The 25,393-nt window shown below is 36.3% G+C and overlaps 5 protein-coding genes across 8 annotated transcripts in view; 4 read left to right on the top strand and 1 right to left on the bottom strand.

Moving 5' to 3' along the window:
- Positions 4,628–8,333, top strand: LOC105170828 (L-ascorbate peroxidase 1, cytosolic). Of its 3 annotated transcripts, XM_020696664.1 has the most exons (6): positions 4,628–6,201; positions 6,291–6,356; positions 7,079–7,122; positions 7,265–7,530; positions 7,631–7,733; positions 7,808–8,333. In XM_020696664.1, exons 1-4 carry the CDS (start codon positions 6,053–6,055, stop codon positions 7,429–7,431), a joined length of 426 nt encoding a protein of 141 aa, XP_020552323.1. In that variant the 5' UTR covers positions 4,628–6,052; the 3' UTR covers positions 7,432–7,530; positions 7,631–7,733; positions 7,808–8,333. The 3 variants fall into 3 exon arrangements, with proteins under 3 accessions (XP_020552323.1, XP_020552321.1, XP_020552322.1); XM_020696662.1 differs by lacking the exon at positions 4,628–6,201 and having other exon boundaries at positions 6,254–6,356; positions 7,265–7,733; XM_020696663.1 differs by lacking the exons at positions 4,628–6,201; positions 6,291–6,356; positions 7,079–7,122 and having other exon boundaries at positions 7,264–7,323; positions 7,451–7,733.
- LOC105170343 (mitogen-activated protein kinase 3) lies at positions 12,261–14,620 on the top strand. The gene is made up of 6 exons (XM_011091071.2): positions 12,261–12,526; positions 12,616–12,745; positions 13,028–13,165; positions 13,264–13,596; positions 13,723–13,906; positions 14,035–14,620. Exons 1-6 carry the CDS (start codon positions 12,357–12,359, stop codon positions 14,202–14,204), a joined length of 1,125 nt encoding a protein of 374 aa, XP_011089373.1. The 5' UTR covers positions 12,261–12,356; the 3' UTR covers positions 14,205–14,620.
- Positions 15,306–17,942, top strand: LOC105170342 (protein NRT1/ PTR FAMILY 2.7). Its single transcript, XM_011091070.2, has 4 exons — positions 15,306–15,639; positions 15,858–16,075; positions 16,176–16,702; positions 17,020–17,942. Exons 1-4 carry the CDS (start codon positions 15,561–15,563, stop codon positions 17,855–17,857), a joined length of 1,662 nt encoding a protein of 553 aa, XP_011089372.1. The 5' UTR covers positions 15,306–15,560; the 3' UTR covers positions 17,858–17,942.
- LOC105170340 (protein NRT1/ PTR FAMILY 2.7) lies at positions 19,135–23,538 on the top strand. The gene is made up of 5 exons (XM_011091068.2): positions 19,135–19,220; positions 19,879–19,980; positions 20,045–20,259; positions 21,775–22,319; positions 22,459–23,538. The coding sequence occupies exons 2-5, from the start codon at positions 19,893–19,895 to the stop codon at positions 23,294–23,296; spliced, it is 1,686 nt and encodes a 561-aa protein (XP_011089370.1). The 5' UTR covers positions 19,135–19,220; positions 19,879–19,892; the 3' UTR covers positions 23,297–23,538.
- LOC105170341 (DDB1- and CUL4-associated factor 8) overlaps positions 23,339–25,393 on the bottom strand; it is a 5,787-nt gene continuing 3,732 nt past the window's right edge. For both annotated transcript variants that reach the window (XM_020696854.1, XM_011091069.2), the window contains 3 exons: positions 24,585–24,728; positions 23,816–24,502; positions 23,339–23,734 (listed from right to left, as the gene is read on the bottom strand). In XM_020696854.1, the coding sequence (XP_020552513.1) occupies positions 23,492–23,734; positions 23,816–24,502; positions 24,585–24,728 (1,074 nt within the window). In that variant the 3' untranslated portion in view covers positions 23,339–23,491. The remainder of the gene's footprint in view (positions 23,735–23,815; positions 24,503–24,584; positions 24,729–25,393) is intronic.

Raw genomic sequence — 25,393 nt, 5'->3', positions numbered from 1 at the left:
CTTTTGCTTTTTTTCCACATTGATCTCTGAAACCAGCCTGCTAAATTTATAGCAGGTCATAATTAGGGCAGAGAACACTATAACCTTACTTTTCGAAGAGTGAAAGGAGATCTTCTAGAATAGTCCACTTAACGCCTTATGGTAATTACCTTTCACATTTTGCTGCCGTTCCAACAATCTTTTCCTTGTTATAAGGAGTACGACATGCTGGACAACGCCCTTCAGTCTCATCTTTCTCAGCCATATCCATTATGTGGTGCCAACACCAAACACAAATCTGCAAGAATGGAAAAGATTGCGCGTCCATATAAGCAGAAAATTCAGTACATGAAGAAAAGGGAAGCAGCAAACATTTCTGACAGCATATAGATAGTAAGAGATAACTATTTGTCAATGCAGCTAGGAATTAACAGTAAGCAAATACAATCCCGGCACAGCCATCACAATTACAGCAGTGTCTATTATTTCTTGAAAACATGACTGATTCTCAACTCCTATTGCTCTTATTTGATGCTAAAAACAGATTACCTGCTACGTACACAAAAATGTAGCAAGAAGTTGCAACACCTGTTGCTGTAGCAGCTATACCCCTCACTGACTTATATTTTGGAAAAGCTTTCAATATCAAACTTTTATTGGTATTTAGTCAGACCATAGAGTTAATTTCTCGCAAGCTCGGAGAAAGAGCTACTCATTCTTTTACAAATCCAAACCGCAAATTTTTGGAATGTTCTAATACCACCACTAATTTCAGCATCCCATATACATAGTTCATAGATCACAGAAGACTAAACAAAAAGGGGACAAGAGAAACACTCAGAGAGAACTCTTGGACAAAGAGGAGCAAACCAACATGGTTTTGTCTTTTCCTTACAATAATTCATTAAAGTTCTAGCTCAAGAGGCAGATGCATTCTTATAGTTGGCAATAAACATGGAAAGGAATGGTGCCCATATACTGCCAACAGGTATGTTGTCATTGAAAGTAAAAGATATGTAACAGTAACACCCATCAGAAGTAAATCATCACAAGTCAGGTACAACAAAGTATGGTCAGGAAAGGTGCAAGCCATACTCAAGTAATGATATAAAGCAAAAGTCCAAAATAGCATGTTAATGTAGGTTGGTCTTGGAGTTGAGAGAATGGCAAAATAAAAATATATTCTGTCCTTGGAGTGGTTTAAATAGCACATCAACGTGCTCACACATAGGGTTAACTTGTTAGTTTTTATACAAGTTAAAAAAACATTATTTATGCCAATATAGCATATTCACTAATAACTATTTTTCATGTGCATTTCTACACATAGAAAGAAAGAGCTCCTTTCTCAGCCTAGTATCAATTAGAATGCGGCTTAAAGTCTTATAAGTTATGATCAGTAATACTTAATGGCCCCTAACTTGGGATCATGCAATGAACATGCAATAAAATGTTAAAGATAATGCTGCAAACCATATGAAAAGTCATATTTTAAAGAAAGTTGACTGGCCTAGGCAAACATGTAACAAGAAAACATCAATTTTTCTCTCTCCACTTTTTTCTATATTTACTTCTCTCAGTTTGTACTGGGTGAATAAAAAAATCCCAAGTCCTCAATCTTACAAGAAAGAAATATAATAGGACGCCTCCAAAAAAATATAACTAAAGAAAAGGAGGAAAAGAGAACACACAGTGCAATGAGCATTTATCTGAACTATCTTGAAGAGCAATCATGCCATACTCACAAATTGATGGTTTTGAACTATACACCAAAAGTGCCAGTTTTGATACTTGAGCAACAGTATCAGGCAGAACTATCAAGGACCACAAAAGGTTTTGCTCCTTGATTAAGGAAACTGATTCTAAGAGCAGATCCTGTCAGTTGCAAAAAGGCATTCAACTATAACCTAACCACCTCCCTCATCTCAACCTCTTCCAAGATCATTTCTCAATTATCACAGTATATTTCATAATAATGGCATCATAACACCATTTTGCATCTTTTGTCCTCAAACTTATACTTTTTCAGCATAGCTCAGCATCCTTTTCAAGCCTTAATTGGGTAACAAGTATAGCAAACCAAGGTGTCACATCTACTGAGAACTTGGGCAAAACAGGACCAGCCTCCTCAAGGATGCCGACAAATCCATCAAAGAGAAGTTCAGTGCACTCAGAATCCCAATCACATGTCCAATTTCTGGTTATCGCCAGCCAGAGAAGTGGAACGGCAGCAAGACCTCAGCAAACGAACCGAATTCGACCAACACAAAAGCAAGATGAAACCCTCCTACAATTGGTATGTGTTTTGTATGCAATTTCACATGGTTCCAAACTGCAACACGAGTTACTACGCTAATCTTAAAAAAGTTAGCTCAAAAGCACTACATTCTCCAATCGCCAGTTATGTAATACAGGTGCAAAAGAAATGCAAACTCCGGCAGATGTTACAAAATAAAAATAAAATCTACATGCAACATGCAGTAATATACCTCATAGCCACACTTGCAAGGCTTCAACTGCTGATCAGTCAAATCCATCTCCTCAGCGCAGAGGGGGCAAGTTTTCTCTCCTTCGTCGCTCATGGTTGCCTTAAGACAATTACATATCATACAAGTAGATATTAATTCGACTAGAACACAAAACCGTTACATGTTTAGAAGCAACCAAAAATTACAAGTAGATTAAACTGAATTTACTAATAATGCAATAACAAAACAAAAGTGGCCCAACATCCAGCACAAAAAACAACAGATCATCACAACAAAGATTCAAAATTAGTAAAAAACGAAAAAGATCGACCAAATGCAAAAGGATAAAGTCTGAATCTAGGTAAGATAAACTTCACTAGTTCGGAATAGAAATCATTTTACCTACCCAATCCAAAGTGAAAAAGCAAAGGACTTTTAACCATGATGACCATATAATTTATACACCTTTTCCTAATTAAAATCACCATCGACAAAGAAATATCAAATATCTCGGCCAATTACAAAACCAATTAAAAAAATCAAAATTAAATCCAGTAGAGAAAAATAAACAAAACAGAGCTCCAAAAATATAAGGTCGTGATCAAAACCCGATTGAGAAGAACACTCAAGAGCATCAATTTAACTCAAAAAATTCAAGAAATCAACAAAGCTCAACCTGATTGATTAAAAAGAAAGAAAATTGAATCCGCTATCTGTAAATAAAATAAGGGATCTAAAGGGCGAATTGAGATTGGAGATGCGGCGACTTACAGTTGATGATTGGATCGAGAAAAAGGATACAAGATGAACAGCGATATGGAGATATAGATACAGATACAGAGAGAGAAAGAGAGCCACAAAGAAGACTGAGTATTCAGAGAGAGAATGAGAGTGAGAAAAGAGAAAGGGTTGGCTTCGGATGATGGGCCCTTTTATGCTGTTGCTATTCGGATCGGGTTTCCATCTCGACTTGGGTTTGACCCGGGTTCAGATCTCTCCTCTCTTGCAGCCGATGCCGATGAATGGGCGACCCAACTGAAAATGGGAGGAAACCCAATTGCTAATTTGGTGCTCTTCCTTGTTGAAATTGGAAAAATCAACAAAAAGATTTTTTGATAAAAGAATTATAATAGAGATTTAAATGAATGGTATATCATGATTGCTGAATTTTCGAAATTTTGAATTCAATATTATCTTATAATTTAAGCTTAATAAAAAGAATAATTATTTGTTATTTCCGTACTACAATGTTGCAATTTTTGTTATTATCGTTGTTCCTAATTTGACTCTTTGTAATATATGAGGAACCTAAAATTGGAATACATTAATTGTTTCTGTTCTTATTACACCGATATTTAAATTTTATACGGGTAATACAAATAAAAATGCATGTTATGTATTCTTTTTCATTTTACGATGATTTTTTTTATTATTTTTAGAGTGAAATAAATAACAAATTTAATATCCAATTATCTAAATAGTGAGATGTCATATTTTTTTTCATTTTTTTATTAATAAGTGTATTGGAAAGACTTAAAATTTTTGTTTCATGTACAGTATAAATTGAAAAGGAGTCAAGACGTCCAATACCTCATACCGACAGATTAATCCAAACAAATCAGCACAAAACTTATTGAATTTATTTTTAGACACGATTCGACCCTATATATATTTTTAAAAAATAGATTGGGCCAGGCCCAATAATTAAAATAAATATTTTATATGTTTAAAATTTTCGAGTAGTATTGACATTATTTGTACATATCATAAAAATATATGTCTAGAATCTAACATTTGCAATCTACATTAATTCCCCTCTCTACTAAAACATGCGGAAGCGGTTGCAGCATAAATCACTCTCAAATGGTTATAAATTACTAACCAAAGGTGGAAGTTAAGTTGAAGGAGAAGGTGATTGTTTAACTATGAGCTAGAAAAGTTGTTGCAACCATTATAACACTTCCATCAAGGGTATAATTGTTGAAGTCATCATGACTTTATCAAGAAATTTTATTTTTGTTTGCAGCACTGATCATCAAGTAGCTCATTATCTATTTTGTCGAGTTTGAACTAATGTTGATAATGTGAACGAGTTGAATGTAAAGATATTGGAATTCTTTCGATATCGATTTTTAAATTTTTTCCCCAAATTCAAGCTTATAAAGAAAAAATTAGCATTAATTAATAAAAATAACTGAACAATGAGGTCATTTTGGTTATTTCTCAACAACCATAAGACCAAATACTCCCAGCTTTGCACAATACCTCCAATTAAATATTTCCTCCTTTTTTTGTGCTAAAATTCGGTTGTTTATTTCCAATTCGTCCCCAACTCATAAAATGCCAACCGTAGATTCGGACTCCTGGGGACCAATCATTGCGATCCAACGGCTCCGCATAAACGTTCCTTCACTCTTTTCTTGTATGTTTAACGGCCCTCTCTACGTACTCACCTCATTCTGCTTGCGCTCTCCACACTAGTTCTCTCTTCTACTTTCTGATCGCAGCATTGATTTTTGTTCTCTTTCCTTCTTTTTTTTTCAGCGTGTAGATGAAATGCTAATGATCCTGTATGTTTTTCAGGATCAGAGTTGATTACCTCTTGTTTTCTTGTTTGTTGAAGTGATTTTATGTATTCTATCAGAGTTTTTTGTGTTATGGAAATGAATCTGATTGTAGAGATCGGTGAAAATGGTGAAGAACTACTCAAAGGTGAGTGAGGAGTACCTGAAGGCCGTGGAGAAGTGCAAGAAGCAGCTAAGAGGTTTCATCGCCTTCAAGCACTGCGCTCCTCTCATGCTTCAAATAGAATGACGAGAATGCTCCTCAAATAAGAGAAAAATAACAAAAATGGCCCAAGATCTGTCCACTTTTTAGCGGGTTGGGTTGCTGGACTGGCCCACCCAATCCGACCCAGAGTTGAGATTTAAATTATTAGTTGTTGGATCTTTTAGGGTAGACATTCTACTAAATATTAACACATCGGCCTGCATGGGAACACGTAAATATGTCGTTTATGTTGCATTTATTGTTCCCCGGATGATATTTAAACCCTCTAGACCCCACCTATTCTAACTTAAGAGTGGCCTTAGCTGGGGTTTCCTGGCATGCTTCTTTGTTCTCCGGATCCACATCCCGGCTTCGAATCGACTCTTGACCTTCAGTAATTGAGGATCACGCCCCGACCCATAAAAGCGACCTGGATCACCCTCATTCCATCTGCTCTACATTTCTAATGATTCTGTGAATTAGTAGATGTGTAGTAATTAATCTATCACTTTGCAGCTTAAAATGGGATTACTGTTTTTGGTTTGAGAAAGTTCTGTAGTTCGCTAGCTGTCATCATCTGTAGTGATTGTAATTCGGTATCCGCAGCCTATTTTCCATATTGATGAGGCCAAGAATGTATTACATGTAACTTTAAAGACATACACATGCACGCATACATACATGTAAAATATATATGATAATATGATATTACATGTGCTTTTGTCAGTGTTGGAGATATGCAAAGTTCTTGAGCTAAATTGTTATAACATTTAGTTCGGACAATTAGAAACACAGTCTGCTGTTACTGTAGGCGGCACTCTGCTGGTACATTTGATATGAGCAGCAAGACTGCAGGCCCTTTTGGGACCACGAGATTAAAGGCTGAGCAAGGACATACTGCCAACAATGGCATTGAAATTGCTGTTAGGCTCTTGGAGCCCATCAAGAGCAGTTCCCCATGCTTTCTTATGCTGACTTCTATCAGGTACTTTCTCGAAAAGTATATCTTTTACTTTGAAACAACACAAGAAGTGTTAGGTAGTTGAACTTTTTGTGTCATTCCACTCCATACAGTTGGCTGGTGTTGTTGCTGTTGAAGTTGCTGGAGGACCTGAAGTTCCATTTCACCCTGGAAGGCAGGTTAGTGGACTCTTCTTCTGAACCGTTAACTTATTCAATGTATTGTTATGTAGAAAGGACATGCTTCAGGAGTTATTTTGTTACTGTGAGGGTATGGTGTTAAGCGGTGGTGCTGTATGTATGGCTTTCCCTTTTTATATTTGAATGGCAATTCTGTGGAGGAATAATCTAATCTGACATCCGGAACACATTTTGGTTAATGAATCATTGAATGTGATAAATTCTATCATATTATAAATCGGTTTCTGCTTGAAGGAGGCTCTTTCTTTGTGGCCTGCTTATGTAGCTATAACAGGTTAATCCTATTAATTGTGATAAATTCTTGGTGGCAAATATTCTTTACGAAAATTGAGTATATAAGTCTACTTCTTGGTATTCTATCTTGTGTTTTGCATCACATACTGAGCAAAGCCCCCCTAGAAACCCGCGGATTGCTTTGAATAGCGTAGTTTTCTTAGCTCCGGGGACTGCCTTATCAAATGCTGGATTACCTGTTGACTGGCTATCATGTATCACATGAATAAAGAAATGTGATCATTATTCGTTGAACGTGAGGGTTTTTTTGTTCTTTTCGTGGTCTTATCCTTTAAGTAGAATTATCCTTCGGGAAATAATAACAACATTCCTTTTCCATTTCCATATGGCGTGGATGTAGTATTAACTAATACTTAATAGCATTACAACTGCGACAATTGAAAAATGTTGATGGTTTAATATCTCAGGACAGAGCCCCCTACTGAAGGTCGCCTACCTAATGCTACCAAGGGTGAGTTTGAGCATTCTACCCACTCGGTAATTAGAAAGAGACTATATGTTTAGCTAAGATTTCAGTTGCATTGGAATCTTCCTTTTGTTTGTATATGTTTTTCGTCTATCCTGTTTCTTATTTCATCTGTTGTTAAACGCAGGATGTGACCACTTGAGCGATGTTTTCATCAAACAAATGGGCCTGAGCAAACAGGATAATGTTGTACTCTCTGGTGGCCACACTCTGTTTTGTTCTTGCTATTACTTTTTGGTTTCCTCGACGCCACTTCCGGGAAATGGTTACTTTCATATACCAGCAACTAAATAAATAATCCTCTATCATACAGGGAAGACGCCACAAGGACCCTTTAGGATATGAGGGACCATGGGACGGCTAACCCTCTCACTTTGACAACTCTTACTTTACGTGAGACCTATAAGCCTCTTATATTTTTGGATTTAGAATTAGCACATAACATGTTGATGCCGCTGTCCTCTAATTTATTTCTCCATCCGATTGTTAACAGCGAGCTTCTGGGTGGAGATAAAGAAGGCTTTATGAAGTTGCCATCAGACAAGGCACTTCTATCCGACCCTGTGTTTCAGCCTCTCGTTGAGAAATATGAGGCGGTGTGTAGATCTGCCTCCCTACTCATACATTGCATGTTTTATTTCTGTGCTGACTTGTAGTTATTTCGAACTAGGACGAGGATGGCTTCTATGCAGATTATGCAGTTTCCCACATGAAGCTCTCTGAGTTGGGGTTAGCCATAATTTATGTTAAAGGTTTATGTGTTAGGCTCTGTGTGAGAAGCGCTATTCTGTTCACATGTTACTGCAAATTTGAAGATTTGCCGAAGCCTAAGCTACAGAGCGTCTTTCCTCACAGATGGAGTGCAGATTCCTTCACTGCTTTTGATGGCTGTGTTGGATTTTGACGATGTTGCTAGTCATCAAGATTTTACACATGTTTTAGAGAAATAATTAAGCGAGAAGATGTTACACACCTCTCCATCTCTCCATCCTATAATTGCGCGCGCATGCGTATGCCGATGGAGCTAAGGTTCTCTGTATCCATTATTAGGTGTTGGACATAGTCACATGGCACTCCTAGCGCAATTTCATGTCTCATGCTATCGATAAAAAACATGGGAAATTATAATTTGAATAAAATTTGTGTAATTAATATGAATTAACCGATAGTAAGTGTAGAGATTAAAAAGAGAGATCAATTGATTCTGCTCAACTCGTTCTGAATAATAGTTTTTCTTTTTCTTTTTTCCCCTCTTAAGTGATTGATTGAATGTAGTCATCTTAACACATGTTAGATTTGTTCTACTCTCCCCTTTTTAAATTTTTTAGTTTGACTAAGCATGAAACTTAAAATGAGAACTTAGAAAAGAAAAAAAAAATTGAAGTTGGCAGCATTCAAATTAATGGTTTAATAAGAGGGCATGATAAGTTTATTTTAAGTCGTAATTTGCTATGATTTAGAAAAGGAAAAAAAAATGAGGGTTTTGTTTTTGACATAGGGAGTATGATAAATGGGCAGTAACGCGTTCAATTACCAAACACAAAGTAATGCACGTGTGCAATATCCATGGAAGAGTGGCTGGGAAAGTGCTCCCGGGGAAGTGCGATTTTACGTGTTCTTGTCGGGTTATATGCGTTGACTTGCACCCAAAAATCTTACAATCATCATTAAGATTTAATAAATACTACAAAATCATGCGTCGGTGCCCGCTTAACATTACAAATAGTATACTACTGAGTTCATCTTTTTCTTTGTAGAACATATTGATTTCTTTAACAAACGCGACTCTGGACAGGTCAAATAAGTTGAATTGATTTAAGGTTGTACGAAGTCAGCTTGACGTTTTCCAAATATAGTTCACACATGACAATGTTGGAGTCAAACTTGGAGCTAGGGTACGTAGACTCGGTTTCCACTCACTAAATTTAATAACAATTTAGTAGAGTATTCTTTTCAATTTTCATATATACGCAATATCATAAAAAAAGAAAAAAAATTTGTGAAACTCCAATACTGCTTGCTTAAGAGGATTAATTATTAATGAATTTTAAATTTCATTCGAATTGAAAATTGAAGTCGTTTCGAAGATAGTTTAGATTGGGTATTTAAAAACCTGAGAAGAAAATAGATTGTTAGGTTCGCTTAAATCAGTTTGTGAGGTCGGTTATAAATATTAATTATGGTGTAAAAATTATAAATAACATGACCATAAATGAAATAGTTGTGTTTATATGATCAAATGTACTCACTTATATGGGCTATGTGACATGATCCTGAGCTGTTGTTAGCAATCTGCAGCTTAGTAGTAGGGTTGTCAAGGCAGGGGTGCGACCGATTCAAGGAAGAAAGACATGGATTCTCGATCCAAATAGGTATTTTGCCGTTATGAAGGGAGAATTTATTTTGATCATTTCATCATTGAGTAGGATTCATACCATCAAAATTAATGTTGACAAATACACATTATATTAATTTATTTTCCCAATAAGAAAAAAGAAAATGACAATGCAAGAAAACAACATTAATGTTGACCATTTTTTCTCCTTCCGGACACATCCCATCGTGGTGTGTTTGAAACATTTTGGTCAAAGTTAAGGATTCAAAATTTTGGATTTGGTGTATGGATAAACTTCTATCTTGTCACAATAATGATTTCGATAGTTGTAACAAAGACAATATTTGAGTAAAAGACACCAATTAGAAAGAATTAACGAAAACAAAATTGTGTATAAATTTGTCAACAATAAATAATTAATAATATATGTATAATCACAATGCAATGATTATAAATATAATTATCATTACATCTCCGCTATCATTAAGTTATTAATATAAACATGTTACTAATTATTTGTAGTTTCAATTTGACATAATTCTGTCTTTAATAACTATATTACGATTTAAAATTATTATATATAAATTCGTAATAATAATTTTGGCACAATCACATATTAGTATACTATAACGTCAATAATATTATATTTTCTTGCAGTGTATTTGTCAACAAAAGTATATGCAAAATCCACACAATACTTTTGTGTTTTGGTGACTTTAAGATTAACAGAAATGTTAATAATCCATAGCAGGACTGAGGGTGAAGAAAGCTGCCTGTCTGGGAATGAAACAGAGACAGAGACAGAGACTTTTGGTCAACGTCGACGTGCTCTATTAATTTTTTTTAACATTATTTGCAAGCTAAATAAATAGATATATGGACCCAGTCAACTAACTCCTGTCCAGGGCAATTAATTTAACAAGTCACCCGAAATTTTAATAATATCTATACATGTGTGTATATATATATATTATGGGATAATTCATTAAAAATCGTTCATAAATTTAATATCTCAAGCTCTAGATTCCCATCTTTTTATTCTCACCTGATTTCAATTTGATTCAATATGCTAATATGTGTGGACTCATCGAGCATTTTAAGATTTGTGGTTCACCTGAACTTGTAAATTAGAACAATTTATAATATTATTGTCTAATATTGGGGATGCTATAATCTAGATATTTTTGATGTGGTTCTTACGATTTTTTGTTTTGTAATTTCTCGTTCAGGAGGAATGTATGTGTATTTTATTTATCAAAAAGTATATTTTATATAATGACGTAAACACAATCTCAAATAAATTCAATTTCCCGAATAGCTCATAAGTGATTATAATACTTAATTTTAAAATGAGTTGATTTTTTGAAATTTTTTTTTTTTTGAGTTCTTGAATTGAAAACTAATAGCATAAGAACCCCTTCCACTTTTTCTGTGGTGTTCTCTCTCCTAACCTATAAGAAACGTGCAACCTCAACCTCATTTTTTTTTTGCCCTTTTCATCCCCAAAATTTGGTCTAATTACGATATTCACCCTCATCGTTTTGGAAACTTACAAAATGCGCTGTGATGATTGAGATAATTATATGTAATATATCCCATACGATATTAAAAGGAAAAAAGAAATGATTAAAAGAATTAAAATCTAAAAATAAGGAAATGACAATTTTACCCCAAGTTGGTAGGTATACCTGAAAGAATGTTAGTATAAAATATTGAAATATATATCTATGTATATTCCTTTTTTTAACATGTTAAAATCATGTCTCTATTTTTTACTCCATATTTTTTTTATATGTTCCTTTTGCATCCAATCACCTAATTCGAGGCGGCCTCCACCACTGCCCCAACTCATTCCCATCCCTACTTTCTCACACCGACTCGCACCAATTCTCGGGGTCAATCCCGTCCTTTTCTCACTTATCCAATCAATGCATCTTTCATCTTTATTTTTGTCTCGATCATCTCTGTATATTCTCTTTTACAACATACAAATATACATGTATTTTGATATAAAATGTTACGAACATAAATAGTTTAGGGGAAAAAAGAACATTTGTATATATATACGTATCTTTCTTTTCTACTCTCAATGACTTTAAACCTTCTTTCCCTTTACTAATTTAGAAAAGTTACAATTATCACATAGAAAATAAAGCGCTTTTCTTTTGAGGTCAAAGAAAATATTTATCCATATAAAATGCTCAAAGTTTGGTCAGAACCCATTTGATGGAACCCTACTAGTATCGGACGAATTTAATTAAATTAAATTTTAAGGGGTATAAATATAATTTAACTTAAATTTATAATTAGAAATTTATTTCATTAAATAAAATACTCAAACGAATTCATTAAATACGGATATATATATATGGAAAGATATTTGTTTCATGGGAAATTAATGTATGTAGCATCTTTTTTTTTAGAAAATAAAAGTTGTCACATTCTATATTATAGTGATTCCAAGCTAGCTACTAGTGTCAAATTATTACCTAATATATATAGACACACCAAGAGGATAATTTTAAAAATAAATGTATATACATATGGCGGGGGGATCCGACAGCAAGAGAGAGTTGCGGACAGTAGTCGTTGACAAGATAATTAACAGTTTGAAGAGAAATGGACAACTCCTCTCCTCTCCTAGGATTCAAATGAAGACCAAAAGCAGCCGTTGATCACAGGCGGCTCGCAACTTTGTCATACGCGTTTTCCTCCCCATCACCTTCCTCTTTCCCAGCAACCCTCTTCCAAGAAATTATTATATCTCATCAATATATATATATATATGCATACTCAGATTCATACATACATGCAAGTTCAGACATATACAGAGTTTATTTGATACGTGCATACGAACGAGAGAGAGTAATTCATACAAGGAGATATGGGCGACATGGGAGCAGCTGCCGGAGGCCAGTACCCTGATTTCCCGGCGGTGGCGACTCACGGTGGACACTACATACAGTACAACATCTTCGGCAACATGTTCGAGATCACCACCAAGTATCGCCCTCCCATCATACCTATTGGCCGTGGCGCTTACGGCATAGTCTGGTAACCAACATAAATACATACACATTTAATTTGGAACTACTTTGAATTATCTTGAACTGATTATGATCATGATATACTTTTGAATTTAGCTCTGTTTTGAACTCGGAGACAAATGAGATGGTGGCGATTAAGAAGATAGCGAATGCTTTCGACAACTATATGGACGCAAAGAGGACCCTGCGGGAGATCAAGCTTCTTCGCCACTTGGACCACGAAAATGTTCGTATTATTATACAATTCTTGGCTGCTGGTTTGATATTAGTGTATTGAATGATGTAATTGATGATGCGAGAAATTCGGGATGCAAGAGGGCCTAGTTGAACTTTTGTCCAGTAGGCCTAATGAGTGAATCTTGATTTGATTTTCTCAAATGATTTTTTGAATATTTTCTGTTTAATTTTTTTCTGAAAGTTGACACTGTTGTTGAGGTTTATGACCTTGTATTTCTTGAATTTCATGTTGTCATAATTAGTTGATATTAGTCCTTATGGGTGAGTACAGGTGATTGGTATAAGAGATGTGATTCCTCCTCCTTTAAGGAGAGAATTTGCCGACGTTTACATCGCTACCGAGCTCATGGACACCGATCTTCACCAAATAATCCGGTCTAATCAGGGATTATCAGAGGAACACTGTCAGGTTGCAATCTCTCTGTTTCCAGTTTTCATTTCTTGAACTGGGAAGGAACGCTCAGGAGCCGAGACTAAAAGTTTGCTTTAAAATCTGTTTGTTTTCAGTACTTCTTGTATCAGATCCTTCGAGGTCTGAAATACATACACTCTGCTGGAGTGATCCATCGGGACTTGAAGCCGAGCAATCTGTTGCTGAATGCTAATTGTGATCTCAAGATATGTGATTTTGGCCTTGCTCGGCCCAACTCAGAAAATGAGTTCATGACGGAGTATGTCGTGACCAGGTGGTACAGGGCACCTGAGCTGTTGCTGAACTCGTCCGAGTATACTGCCGCTATTGATGTGTGGTCGGTCGGGTGCATTTTCATGGAGCTCATGAATAGAAAGCCTCTGTTCGCGGGGAAAGATCACGTTCATCAAATGCACTTGCTGATTGAGGTAGTCACTAAAGTTGCACTATTGGGTGTGTTTGTCATAACTTTTACTTCTGTGGTGGGAATAAGTTGTACAGAAAGTTGTGAGTTTTTATTTGTCAGTTGCTCATTTCAGTGATTTTGCATATAGCTTCTAGGCACGCCAACCGACTCCGACCTTGATTTCACACGAAATGAGGATGCAAGAAGGTACATAAGGCAGCTCCCACGACACCCTCGTCAGAACTTAGCGAAGGTTTTCCCACACGTGAACCCTCTAGCCATCGATCTTGTGGATAAGATGCTGACAGTAAACCCCACAAAGAGAATAACAGGTACATTAAGTTCTGTTGTTTTTCATTGTTTGTTTTCGGTTATCTGTTTCCTACCTGGTTGATTTGTGTCCATTTCCATTCTTTACATACGGCTCAAACATGATCAATTTTGTTTGATTTTCTTGCAGTCGAAGCAGCTCTGGAGCATCCTTACCTCGCAAGACTACACGATGCAGCCGATGAACCAGTATGCTCGCAGTCGTTCTCTTTTGATTTTGAGCAGCAAATGCTGACGGAGGAGCAGATTAAGGACATGATTTACAAGGAGGCCTTGGACCTAAACCCACATTATGCATGATGCAATAACAAGGCATATCAATAGTGTTTTCTCTAAGCAATAAAGACTTATCGATCTGCATGGAAATCTTTCTAGTTGTCATCACATAATTTAAGCAACAACGGAAGGAAGCGAAGCCTGCAGATCTTTCTGGGACTTGTCTAATAACCATATGATGTTCATAGGCAAACCAGCATCCTATTTTTTCGCTTGTGCAAGGTTATGCTACCTGGCAAGTTTTGAGGTTGTCCTGTCTTAAATTGGAGATTTTTTCCTGTGTTTGTTTTAGAGTGTGTCCTGTATTGAGGGCTTGAGAATTTTCTTTCTTTTTTTTTCATTGGCACATCGAAATTATGTTATGTACAGATTACATATTAATTCAGACATGTCTGTTCCTATGAAATGCTATAATATATCTCAAATTTTCAGTCCTTCAATCTAAACTCTGTAAATGTATTCTAATTTGTTATCTCTCTCTTAGGTGGTTTCCATTCAATCACCATAAAAAATTAAGAAAGTTTGATGTACCACATCGCGTAAAGGTATACTTACAAATTACCTACCAAAACAACTATTGCATCAACATAAGAATTCGAGCAAAACCTTCGGAAGTCACCCTGTCTTTACAATCGAACCAATATGTGTAAACATTAACGATACTCGCTCCAACATAGAGAGAGGGGTAAAAGTCAGAACCACGTAATTAAGACAATTTATGATTATTCTTAGTCCAAGTAAAACGTTGAGACTCTTTACGATGATGTAATACGTACAACAACATGAATTACACAAGTCAAACAAATGCACACAGTGTATATGTTGAGAATTAGTTTTTCCTTCATCCTTTACAGTATTGACCATTCATTAGCAATTTAAAACTGGCCTCAAATCAATAATCTTCCATCTCCCATCTCCCACTTTTTCCAAGTCAACACACGCGCACTTATTGGTGAGACATTGCTCTCAATTCTCCTCCAATTATTACTACATATGTACAGAAAAGTAGTAGAGACATCATTCTCATGATTGTTACTTCAAGAAAGATCAAGCAAAAACTATTCTTTTAATTCACCAAATGCTTATGTACTAAGTGATAAGTGTGTAAGAGAATTTCTTTTTTATATTCCTCATGAGCCCATTTTTTCTGCGAATGGGGTCAGTCAGTCTGCTGTATCTTTGCAGAAAAAATAGTTGTCTGATTATTTTAGGAAGAAGAATTCTAACTTTGCTAGTTGGCAATGCAATCCGGACGTAGAATAGGTTGTTATGCTATGAATAGATAATAATAAGTTTCGGTACACCAGAATATTTTGGATAAGATTCTCAACCTTAGTGGATGCTTAGCAGAAACAGGCTGCAGTTCAGAGGTGACATATCATGGACAGTTCAGACGAAGCAGCACCGCCGTCGGTCCGTTCGCAGCGAGGTGGCTGGATCACCTTCCCCTTCATCATAGGTTTCTTTCCTGTCTCTACAACACCAATTCATAAATGTGCACGTAATTTATCGCATGTTAGACTAAGCTTCAATTTTGTGTGGACGTATCAATGTTTCACAAGTTTAAGGTATTTAGATAGTACTAATAATGAGGGTGGGAAATGGGAACAAGAACTTATAATGTTTCAAAAGTGATGATTCTGGTTATAACATGCGATTTTTGGGAGGAAAAAATAGGGACAATGGCTGGGCTAACACTTGCTGCTGGAGGATGGATTGCAAACTTGATCGTGTACTTGATTCAAGAATTCAACATTAAGAGCATAAGTGCTGCTAAGATTTACAACGTTGTCAATGGAAGCATTACAATGTTTCCTATCATCGGAGCGATAGTCGCCGACTCCTTTGTCGGCTGTTTCTCTGTCATCTGGTTTTCATCTCTCATCTCTCTGCTGGTACTCTCCTCTATATATACCTCTAGTCTCATGATTAATATATATATATATATATCATATCCCAATTAATATGTTATGTTTGTCAAATTAAAAAGTGCAGGGCACATTGCTTTTAGTTTTAACTGCAGCAATCAGTCACTTGAGACCTCCATCATGCGAAAACGGGTCGAATGCTTGTAGATATCCTTCTCATCTTCAGTTTGCAGTCTTATATCTCGGCTTAGCGCTGGCGTCTCTGGGAAATGCGGGCACTCGTTTCACCATCGCACCGATGGGAGCAGACCAATTCAATAATCCAAAGAGTCAAGGGATTTTCTTTAACTGGTACATTTTCACAATGTATACAGCAACAGTCGTTAGCTCCACGGCCATAGTGTATGTAGAGGATAACGTCGATTGGGCATGGGGTTTCGGCCTCTGTGCTGTGGCTAACGTGATCGGTTTAGCTGTTTTCTTGTCTGGCAGCCGGTTCTACCGCCTTGTTAAGCCAAAAGGGAGCCCATTTAGGAGTTTGGCTCATGTTGTCGTTGGAGCTATCAGTAAAAGAAGAATGATTCTTTCAGACCAAACCGAAGATTATTACCATGACTTGAATGTACATGCTAAGTGTCCAACACGTTTCTTCAGGTTAGGTAGCCCTGTCTTACTGCAAAGTAACAACATGAACACACAAAAGTATTTGATTCCCTTTTTCTTTCTTCACAAGAGTTCCAATTCCATCTTACAATTCCTAACATTGTATTTGAATGGACGGATTTGAAATTAAGAATTCCAACGTCCATAATAGAAAGAATTTGAAATCTTTCAATTCTGACTTTGAACTAAGTTTTATTGAATATTAATAAATTTCAAATTCTTTACTATGCAATCAATTGATTATAACTTCTCTAAATCCTCCTGGCCAAATGTAGCCTATCTGACAATATCTTCCACGACATTTGCAGGTTCTTAAACCGTGCAGCATTGAGGAGTACTGAAGGAGACGCTAATCAAGAAGGCTCCATCACAAATCCATGGAAACAATGCACAGTGCAACAAGTAGAAGCGCTCAAAAGCCTCATCAAGATCTTTCCCCTGTGGTCAACTGGTTTATTCCTGTGCACCCCACTAGCCATCCAACTGAGCTTGGCTACTCTCCAGGCCTTAAGCATGGACCGTCATATAGGACCCCGTTTCCATGTCCCAGCCGGTTCCATGTCCGTCTTCATACTGATCTCAACTTCCTTTTCCATTTTTCTCATAGACCGGCTGCTCTTTCCCCTTTGGGAAAAACTCACTCATCGGCCTCCCAAACTTCTCCAACGCATTGGAATCGGCCACGCCCTTACTATTGTTAGCATGGCGGTCTCAGCAGTTGTGGAGTCAAAGAGGCTAAAAATAGCACGTTTGGACGATGTGCAGAACGAAACAGACGCTGTAGTCCCAATGTCGGCCTTGTGGCTGGTGCCACAACTGGCTATTGCTGGTATAGGAGAAGCATTTCATTTTCCAGGACAAGTTGCACTTTACTACCAAGAATTTCCAGAGTCACTTAAGAGCACGTCGACTGCAGCCGTTGCTATGTTTATTGGCATTGCATTTTATATCAGCAATGCGATTATAGATTTGATTCGGAGGGCAACGGGGTGGCTGCCGGATGATATAAACCAGGGGAGGTTGGATAATGTGTACTGGTTTTGTTGCATCCTAGGAGGATTTAATTTCGGTTACTATCTTGTATGTGCATCCTTGTACAAGTATCAGAATGTCGAAAAATCTGCAGATGGATGTAGTAAGAGTTGATATGATTCTTGGATGTTTCTTTGAATCTTTGCAGCTCTATGACCTATTCATCATCTTGCACAGTAATAAGGAATTTTAAGCTTTATTATGGGTAGTAGTTTATTTTTTTCTCACAAGTCATAAAAGAATTTTCAACCTTAAGTTCCAATTTCCTTTTCTTGAGAGACAATAAATACTTTCCTGAGTTGACAAATCCCCAAAATTCCATGTTCTTGTCATGAAAGGGCTACCACTCCTAAACTTTTAAAAGAGAAACTTATCATCTTTGCATTAAGGATCTTATGAGCTGCCATTTTTTCGGAATCGTGTTACTTTGTCTTTTTCAGGACGATCCAATTTATTTTCATATCATGCCATGTTAATCTAAAAAATAACGGACACAATACAACATGAACACTGCAACAGACTAATCTATGAAGTGGTCCAAACATAAATCCCTACAATCCTACTTTGTTCTTTCTCAAATCCTCCCACATGCATAGCTTCCCAAAATTAAGTAGTTGATTGTAATATCATTATACCTCAACAAATATTTAGGTGTTTTTTTTAGTTATTAAAACTATTATTGATACACTATTGGTGGGAACATGAGTTAAAGATCCATAAATACAACCCCACCCAATTAATTTTAAATCAAGATTTCTAAGATTCTTAAGGACTGTTTACATTTAAGTATAAATTTGAATTGTGCTATCTATACAATTGTATAAATTATTTTCTTTTCATGATATCGGCTCAGTTCAAATCTTACAAGCATGGACAAGTCTTGATTGGGCTTGATATGAAGTCAGCCCATATGTGGTCTGATTGAGAAATCCAGGTAGACGCGGACATTTTCCAACCTTTTTTTACTATTAAAACTTTTTCATCCATCACTTAATCTAATCAAGTAAACAACTTATAATTTTTATTAATTTATCAAATTCTACAACAAATCCATTCGAATCCTATCAACCATATATCCAAACCACAAAATTATTCGAGCCTTAGGGTTGAATTGTACTGAATTTGATAGGATCCTAAATCTAAAACGAATCAACAGAATTTGATCTTTGGTCAACAAAAAAAAAAAGAAAAATATAACCATAAAAAGAAAAGTTTGAATTAAAATTAAATTTGATCATCATAATTTCAAAAATTGCATTCCTTTTTGAACAAAGGTTTCAAAAGACATTATAACCTCCAAGTGTTGTTAATAATTACATTTATAACCTTAAAAGAAATCATAAATACTTCCACCTTGTCACTGCCACTACTCCAAAAGCAAAAAACAAAAAGCTAATTTGTCTATTTTAATAATTTCTGCACCAAAAGAGAAGCAAAAGCCAACAACAATCAATCTGCTCTTCAGACTCCACTCTTTGTAAGTTCCCTCTCAATTTGTCCTCCTAAAGGTGGAAAATTAGGAGGCTTCAGTTTTATGTTTTCTTACATTTGATTCATTGTTTATTCTAATTAGCCATTACTTGTTCATGATGTTTCCTGTGGATTTATTCCTACATAAATTCAATAAAAACTAGGTCCGAATTTTTGTTTTGTTTTCCCTTTTTTTTTATATTAGTTTATGCGAGTAGCTTTATATTTTATTTTTTTATTACAAAAAGGCAACTGCGTAAACTCCGGATGTGGGAGATATTTGTGTTTTCATGCCATTAAACTAAAAAAAGATTAACTAGCATGTTTCTTATGGATTCAAACACTTAGACTTGAACCGTACAAATCCATTTATTTAACCCATAAAAAATTAATTATTATTCTGTCAAAAATTCCTTTAGATCGAAAACAAGCTTAACTCAGTTAAATTTTGTAAACCCATTTTAAGTTCAACCCGTTTTTATTAGATTTGGACAAATATGACCTGACCCATTCATTTACCCACCCGTATTAATGTGGGGGACAATGTTTGAGCTGTTAGGTTGGCAAGGCAAGAATGGTTGTTAATGTTACAGGAAGAAGATTTGCATGAGAGTGAGTTCATTACACACCTCCTACAATTATATATAACCTTTGCCTTTCACCAGGAAAATTAAGGGTGATGGTGATGGGCAGTTTTTCAAGTTCAGCAGCGCAGCCGGGTCGGGTTGACAGGCGAGGGGGCTGGATCACCTTCCCTTTCATCATAGGTTTTTTTCTTCTCTCACCTTCTAATTTATATACTTGTTATGTGATTGGTGTAAAAATATACAGCAACGGTGGCGGGGTTGACGATGTCGGCAGGATGGGTAACAAACCTAATAACGTGTCTGAAGGAGGAGTTCAACATGAAAGACATAGATGCAACTAAGGTTTACAACTATGTGAATGGGAGCATCACTGTGCTTCCTATTATTGGAGCAATTATTGCAGACTCCTTCTTAGGCTGCTTCTCTGTCATCTGCTTTTCTTCTCTCATTTCTTTGTTGGTACTTATTACTTACCTTACCCTCTCATTTTTTGCTCTTTCGCTTTCTTATTTAAATGATTTAACATATTATATTCCTATTTACTCGAAAATTCTTTTGGTCAGACAAAATTATTCACACAATAAGTGTAATATACTTGTTATATGATTTCTCTTTTTTTAAATTGTATATCAATCACATTATCATATAATTAATTCAAGTTTGACCAAATTTGATTTAGGTTACAATTTTCCCACGTTCCTTACCTTTTTTTTTTTTAAAAGGGTAATTTATGCACGAAGCCCCTATAATTTGGCCTAATTACAACTATGGTTTTATTCTTTGAATTAAAAAGTACTAATTTAATTTTTAAAATTTTAAGAGAAAAAAAAAACGTATTCTTGATATTTACATTAACTTATTTTATAATATTAAAATATTATATGTATACGTTCTATGATTAAAGATCAAATGGTCATCCCGTTATTTTAATTTTTGAAATTCTTTTTATTCTTTTAAAAGATAAAAAAAATTAAATAAATTTTAATTGTTAGTATTTACATTAGCACTAGTCGCAATTATGATAAAAAATTACAAATATCCCCATATGGTTACGAGTAAAATATCCCCCCATCTGAAGTTATTTTTATTTATTACTAGTCGTTTTACATGTGGTTCTCGTGAATATATAAAAAAGATATGGAGTAAGATAAAGAAAAAAAAATTATAAAAAAAACTAACATGGTTTTGGAAGGAGAAAAAGAAATCCACAAGAAGAAAGAAATAGAGAGTTTATTAAAAATATAAAAGTTTGTGAGAGAAAAATATGGATTAGTTGATTGACAGAAAAAAGAAAAAAAAGAATATAACTGTGAGATCAAAAAAAAATATGAAATTACTATTTTGACTATTTTTTTTAAGAAAAGAAATAAATTAAAGGGTGAATATGGGTATTCTAAAATTTATATGACAAAGGTTTTTTTAGGATAAACTACTTGTTGTTGCACGCGGTCCGCACGAGCATATAAAAAAAATCATTGTTAGATGAAGAGAAATTATTAAAATTGTGTATTATGAAATTATGTAATTTTTGGATGGAGGTATGAAATTATCAACTTTGCCCTTACTGTATTTTTTGCTTTTTAAAAAAAATAAATTAAAACTTATAAAAAAATCAAATGGGATTGATGAAATTTCTTAAAAAATTATAAAAAATATATCCACTTAATCCATAAAAAAGTCAACAAATTTCAAAAAATAAAATAAATTTATAATTTTTAAACCATAAGGGCATTTGGGTCAGTTCACAATAAAAAATGGATGAAAACTTAACGTATTGGCTACTTGTTAGAGGATCGTTAAAATTAAGGAGGTATTGGTAATTTTTCAAACAACGAAATCATTCGTAATTATGCTAAATCTCAAGGGAGGTGGTTGTAATTTACTAAATTTTAGAAGAGCGCAAGGATAATACGGAGATTTCCACATGGTATATGAGATAGTTGATGCATAAAATTGATGTTTTGGGTGGTGCAGGGAATAGTGCTGCTTGTATTAACAGCAGCAATCAATCAGCTGAGGCCTCCTACCTGCAGTGAAAAGGGATCACAACATTGCAAATACCCTTCACAATTTCAGTTTGCAATTTTGTACCTCAGCTTGGCTCTAGCATCTCTGGGCACTGCATTCTCACGTTTCACTATTGCACCAATGGGAGCAAACCAGTTCCACTCCCCAAAACATCAAGATATTTTCTTCAACTGGTACACTTTCACAATGTACATAGCCAATATTGTGAGCGCCACCGCTACCGTATATGTGGAGGAGAACGTGGGCTGGACGTGGGGGTTCAGCCTTTGCGCTGTGGCCAATGTGCTCGGTTTAGTAGTTTTCTTGTCCGGTACCAGATTCTACTGTTTTGTCGAACGACAGGGCAGCCCCTTCAAGAGTTTGGCATGCGTTGTCTTTGCGGCCATCAGTAAAAGGAAGATGGTTCTTCCAGTGGAGAGTGAAAATTATTATCATGGTCTGCATGGAGATGCCATCAAGACAGTGGCTAAGCCTCCTACACAGTTTTTCAGGTTAGTATATCTATTTGTTTAACAAACTTGAGCAACCTCGTACAGCATCAGGGCAGATCATTCATACTCTTTCTTGTGTTTGCAACACGTTTCACAATCTGTCTTGCAATTCATAACGAAACCTTCCATGAGGCTGCAGGTTCTTGAACCACGCAGCCCTGAGAACCGAAGGAGAAACCACACCAGATGGTTCGATCACAAACCCCTGGAGACTCTGCACAGTGCAACAAGTAGAAGATCTCAAAGCAATCATCAAGATCCTCCCAATATGGTCAAGCGGCTTAATCTTGTCTATTCCCATTGCGATCCAATTAAGTTTCATCATCTTCCAGGCCAAAACCATGGATGCTCGTCTCGGATCCCACTTCAAAATCCCAGCAGCTTCAATGCAAGTCTTCACACTGATCTCAACTTCCATAACAATAGTAATAACAGACCGCATTCTATTCCCCCTCTGGGAAAGACTTGCTGCACACCCTCTTACAGCTCTTCAACGTGTCGGGGTCGGACATCTCTTCACCATACTCAGCATGGCTATCTCAGGAGCTGTCGAGTCCAAGAGGCTGAAAATAGCACAGTCTGAGAATGTTCAAAACCAAACAAATGGTTCTGTGATTCCCATGTCAGTTTTCTGGCTGGGGCCTCAGCTGGCTGCTGTTGGTATAGCAGAAGCGTTTCACTTTGCCGGACAGGTTGCTTTCTACTACCAAGAATTTCCGGGGTCGCTAAAGACTATCTCAACTGCGGCTGTTGCTGTGTCTATCGGCGGTGCGTTTTATTTGAGCAACGCAGTGATTGACGTGGTCGAACGGGTGACGGAGTGGCTGCCAGAAAATATAAATGACGGGAGATTGGACAATGTGTATTGGCTTTGTTGTACCTTGGGAGCACTGAATTTCGCTTACTTTCTTGTGTGTGCATCATTGTACAAGTACCAAGGTGTTGATAATGTTGTGGATGATTCCAACAGAAATTGAAAAATGATTCCAGGTTGATAAACTTGTTGGTTTTTATTCTACTTTTTATCAAGGCCTCTGCACTAAAGGATATTCCACAAGAGGAAGTGTGGCCCAAACATCAAATCTTGAATTACAAAAAATGCGCTCGATTATACAAGAAGCAGCAAGAATAAACAGAAAAAGGTAAAGCTCGGATATAATTACATGTCTGATCTAGCTAATGTTACACTCTCTGGAGTTTCCACCCTCCTCGGAAGGATCGCCATCGGAAAATCCCAGAACATAAGACTCCCCTTCGTCACCATCATTATCACTCTCAACATCTTCTCTGTTATATCTTCTCTCGATATACACCCGTGCTTGCCTCCTATGCAGACGCAAAACATGCATGATCACATCAGGAGTAAGAGTTACCCGTGAATGGTCCTCCCGACCTTGCCTATTGGCTTCCATTATCTGTCCACAGACGAGATATGGTTAAGAGTCAAAGAAATGGTAATCAAGCACATGATAAGAAGCATTGAGCTCTTGATCTACCTCCTGAACATTATCTGGCAGAGGGCTAACGACATTTGAAGATGGGGCCCAAAGCTTTATAGTTTTCTCTATCCCACAGGAAGCAAGAAGTGGAATCGTTGGATGGGGTTCCATCTGATTCACGATATGTCTATCACCAACCATCAGACGGACAAGTTCACCGTCCTTTTTTTTCCAGATAAATATATGACCGCAGTCGGACCCACTTAGGATGTAGTCATCATTGGGACCAAAGAAATTGACTCCTTTGACAGTTTGGGAGTTTCTGTGACCGGAATATACTTGTGCGTCCACCAGTTTATGCAAGTCTTCAGATGAGGAAGACGTAGGATGAGGACCCAATCCCATGTTCTTTTGGAACAAATATATGAGCTCATCGTTGTACGAGATGAGCAGTTCACTTGTTCTGGAGTAAGCTAGTGCTGTAATGTGAGCGTCGCGGGTCCCAATAAGGTGACGAGCACAAAAAGTGTCAACAGGACTTCCTGCTTTGGTCGATGCATTTACATCATAATTCCTGATGTCGTAAACACGTGCATAAACGTCAGCACCTCCTACAGCAAAATAATTAGGATTTCTTGGGTCAATAACAATGGAATTCAGCCCAATACTACTTGAAGACCGATTGTTTTCTCCGATGGATGAGCAATAGAAAAGCTTGGTAGCAGAATTACTTCGTAGATCGTACTGCAAAAGAAATGAGGAGAGTTGGAAGATGATAATGAATTGGAAGGAATTTATTGTGACCATAAGGATTTGGAGAGCCTACATGCTGGACAAAACCATCCTCCCCGCAACTGTAAAACACATAAGGACTTCCTGGTTCGACAGCAAGCCTGTGAACACGACCTTGGTGCTTGGATAATCTCTTTGTTTCTACTGAACCATTCTCCAACAACTGGCTGAGCCTAACCTGAAAGAAAAAGACATGTTTTACTTATTACGAATTCTTAGTTACTGAAGCCAACAGAGTTTCAGACTTCATAATCAACCACATCATTAGAAAAAACGAGCTCATAAGAAGGCTGAAGGCCCACTGGGGTAAGTATACAGGATATTGAGTAGAGGTGACCAGTCATTGTCATATTCATTATTATGTTTCTTTTACCCTTCATATACAATAGAAAAAATAATCCTAAACCTATACTATTGAGATTTTTTTTTTCTCAAAAATCCATATCATATCCTTTTGTTAAGAAGCATAAGCATAAATAATCAAGAAATAAAATTTCAATAGAGAATGAAAGAAATCTGTAGGAAAATGAAAATAAATGAAAGCAACAAGAGATGAGAGAGTGTAGACTTTAAAATTTTACGCCCCAATTTAGGGAATTTCACAATAACCTACTAATTCTAGTAAATTTTATTGTATATTTTGGCTATTACAGCGTTCTGCCCTGTTAAATGCATTTACAGATTTCCCATCTTACTATGGAAATCACACGAGCCTTGTGGATATGTATGTCTTAAAAAAAAACCTTTATTTAGTCAACTTAACAAAATAACCCACCCACCCTCAGGTTGGGACTTGTTAATAACAAGTGGGGGGGGGGGGGGAGAGAAAAGAGGGGGGGCTGT

Source organism: Sesamum indicum, linkage group LG9 (assembly GCF_000512975.1).
Source record: "Sesamum indicum cultivar Zhongzhi No. 13 linkage group LG9, S_indicum_v1.0, whole genome shotgun sequence".
Lineage (NCBI taxonomy): Eukaryota > Viridiplantae > Streptophyta > Magnoliopsida > Lamiales > Pedaliaceae > Sesamum > Sesamum indicum.
The sequence above is the reverse complement of the archived record's forward strand: the minus strand, read 5'-3'. Positions and strand labels throughout refer to the sequence as shown.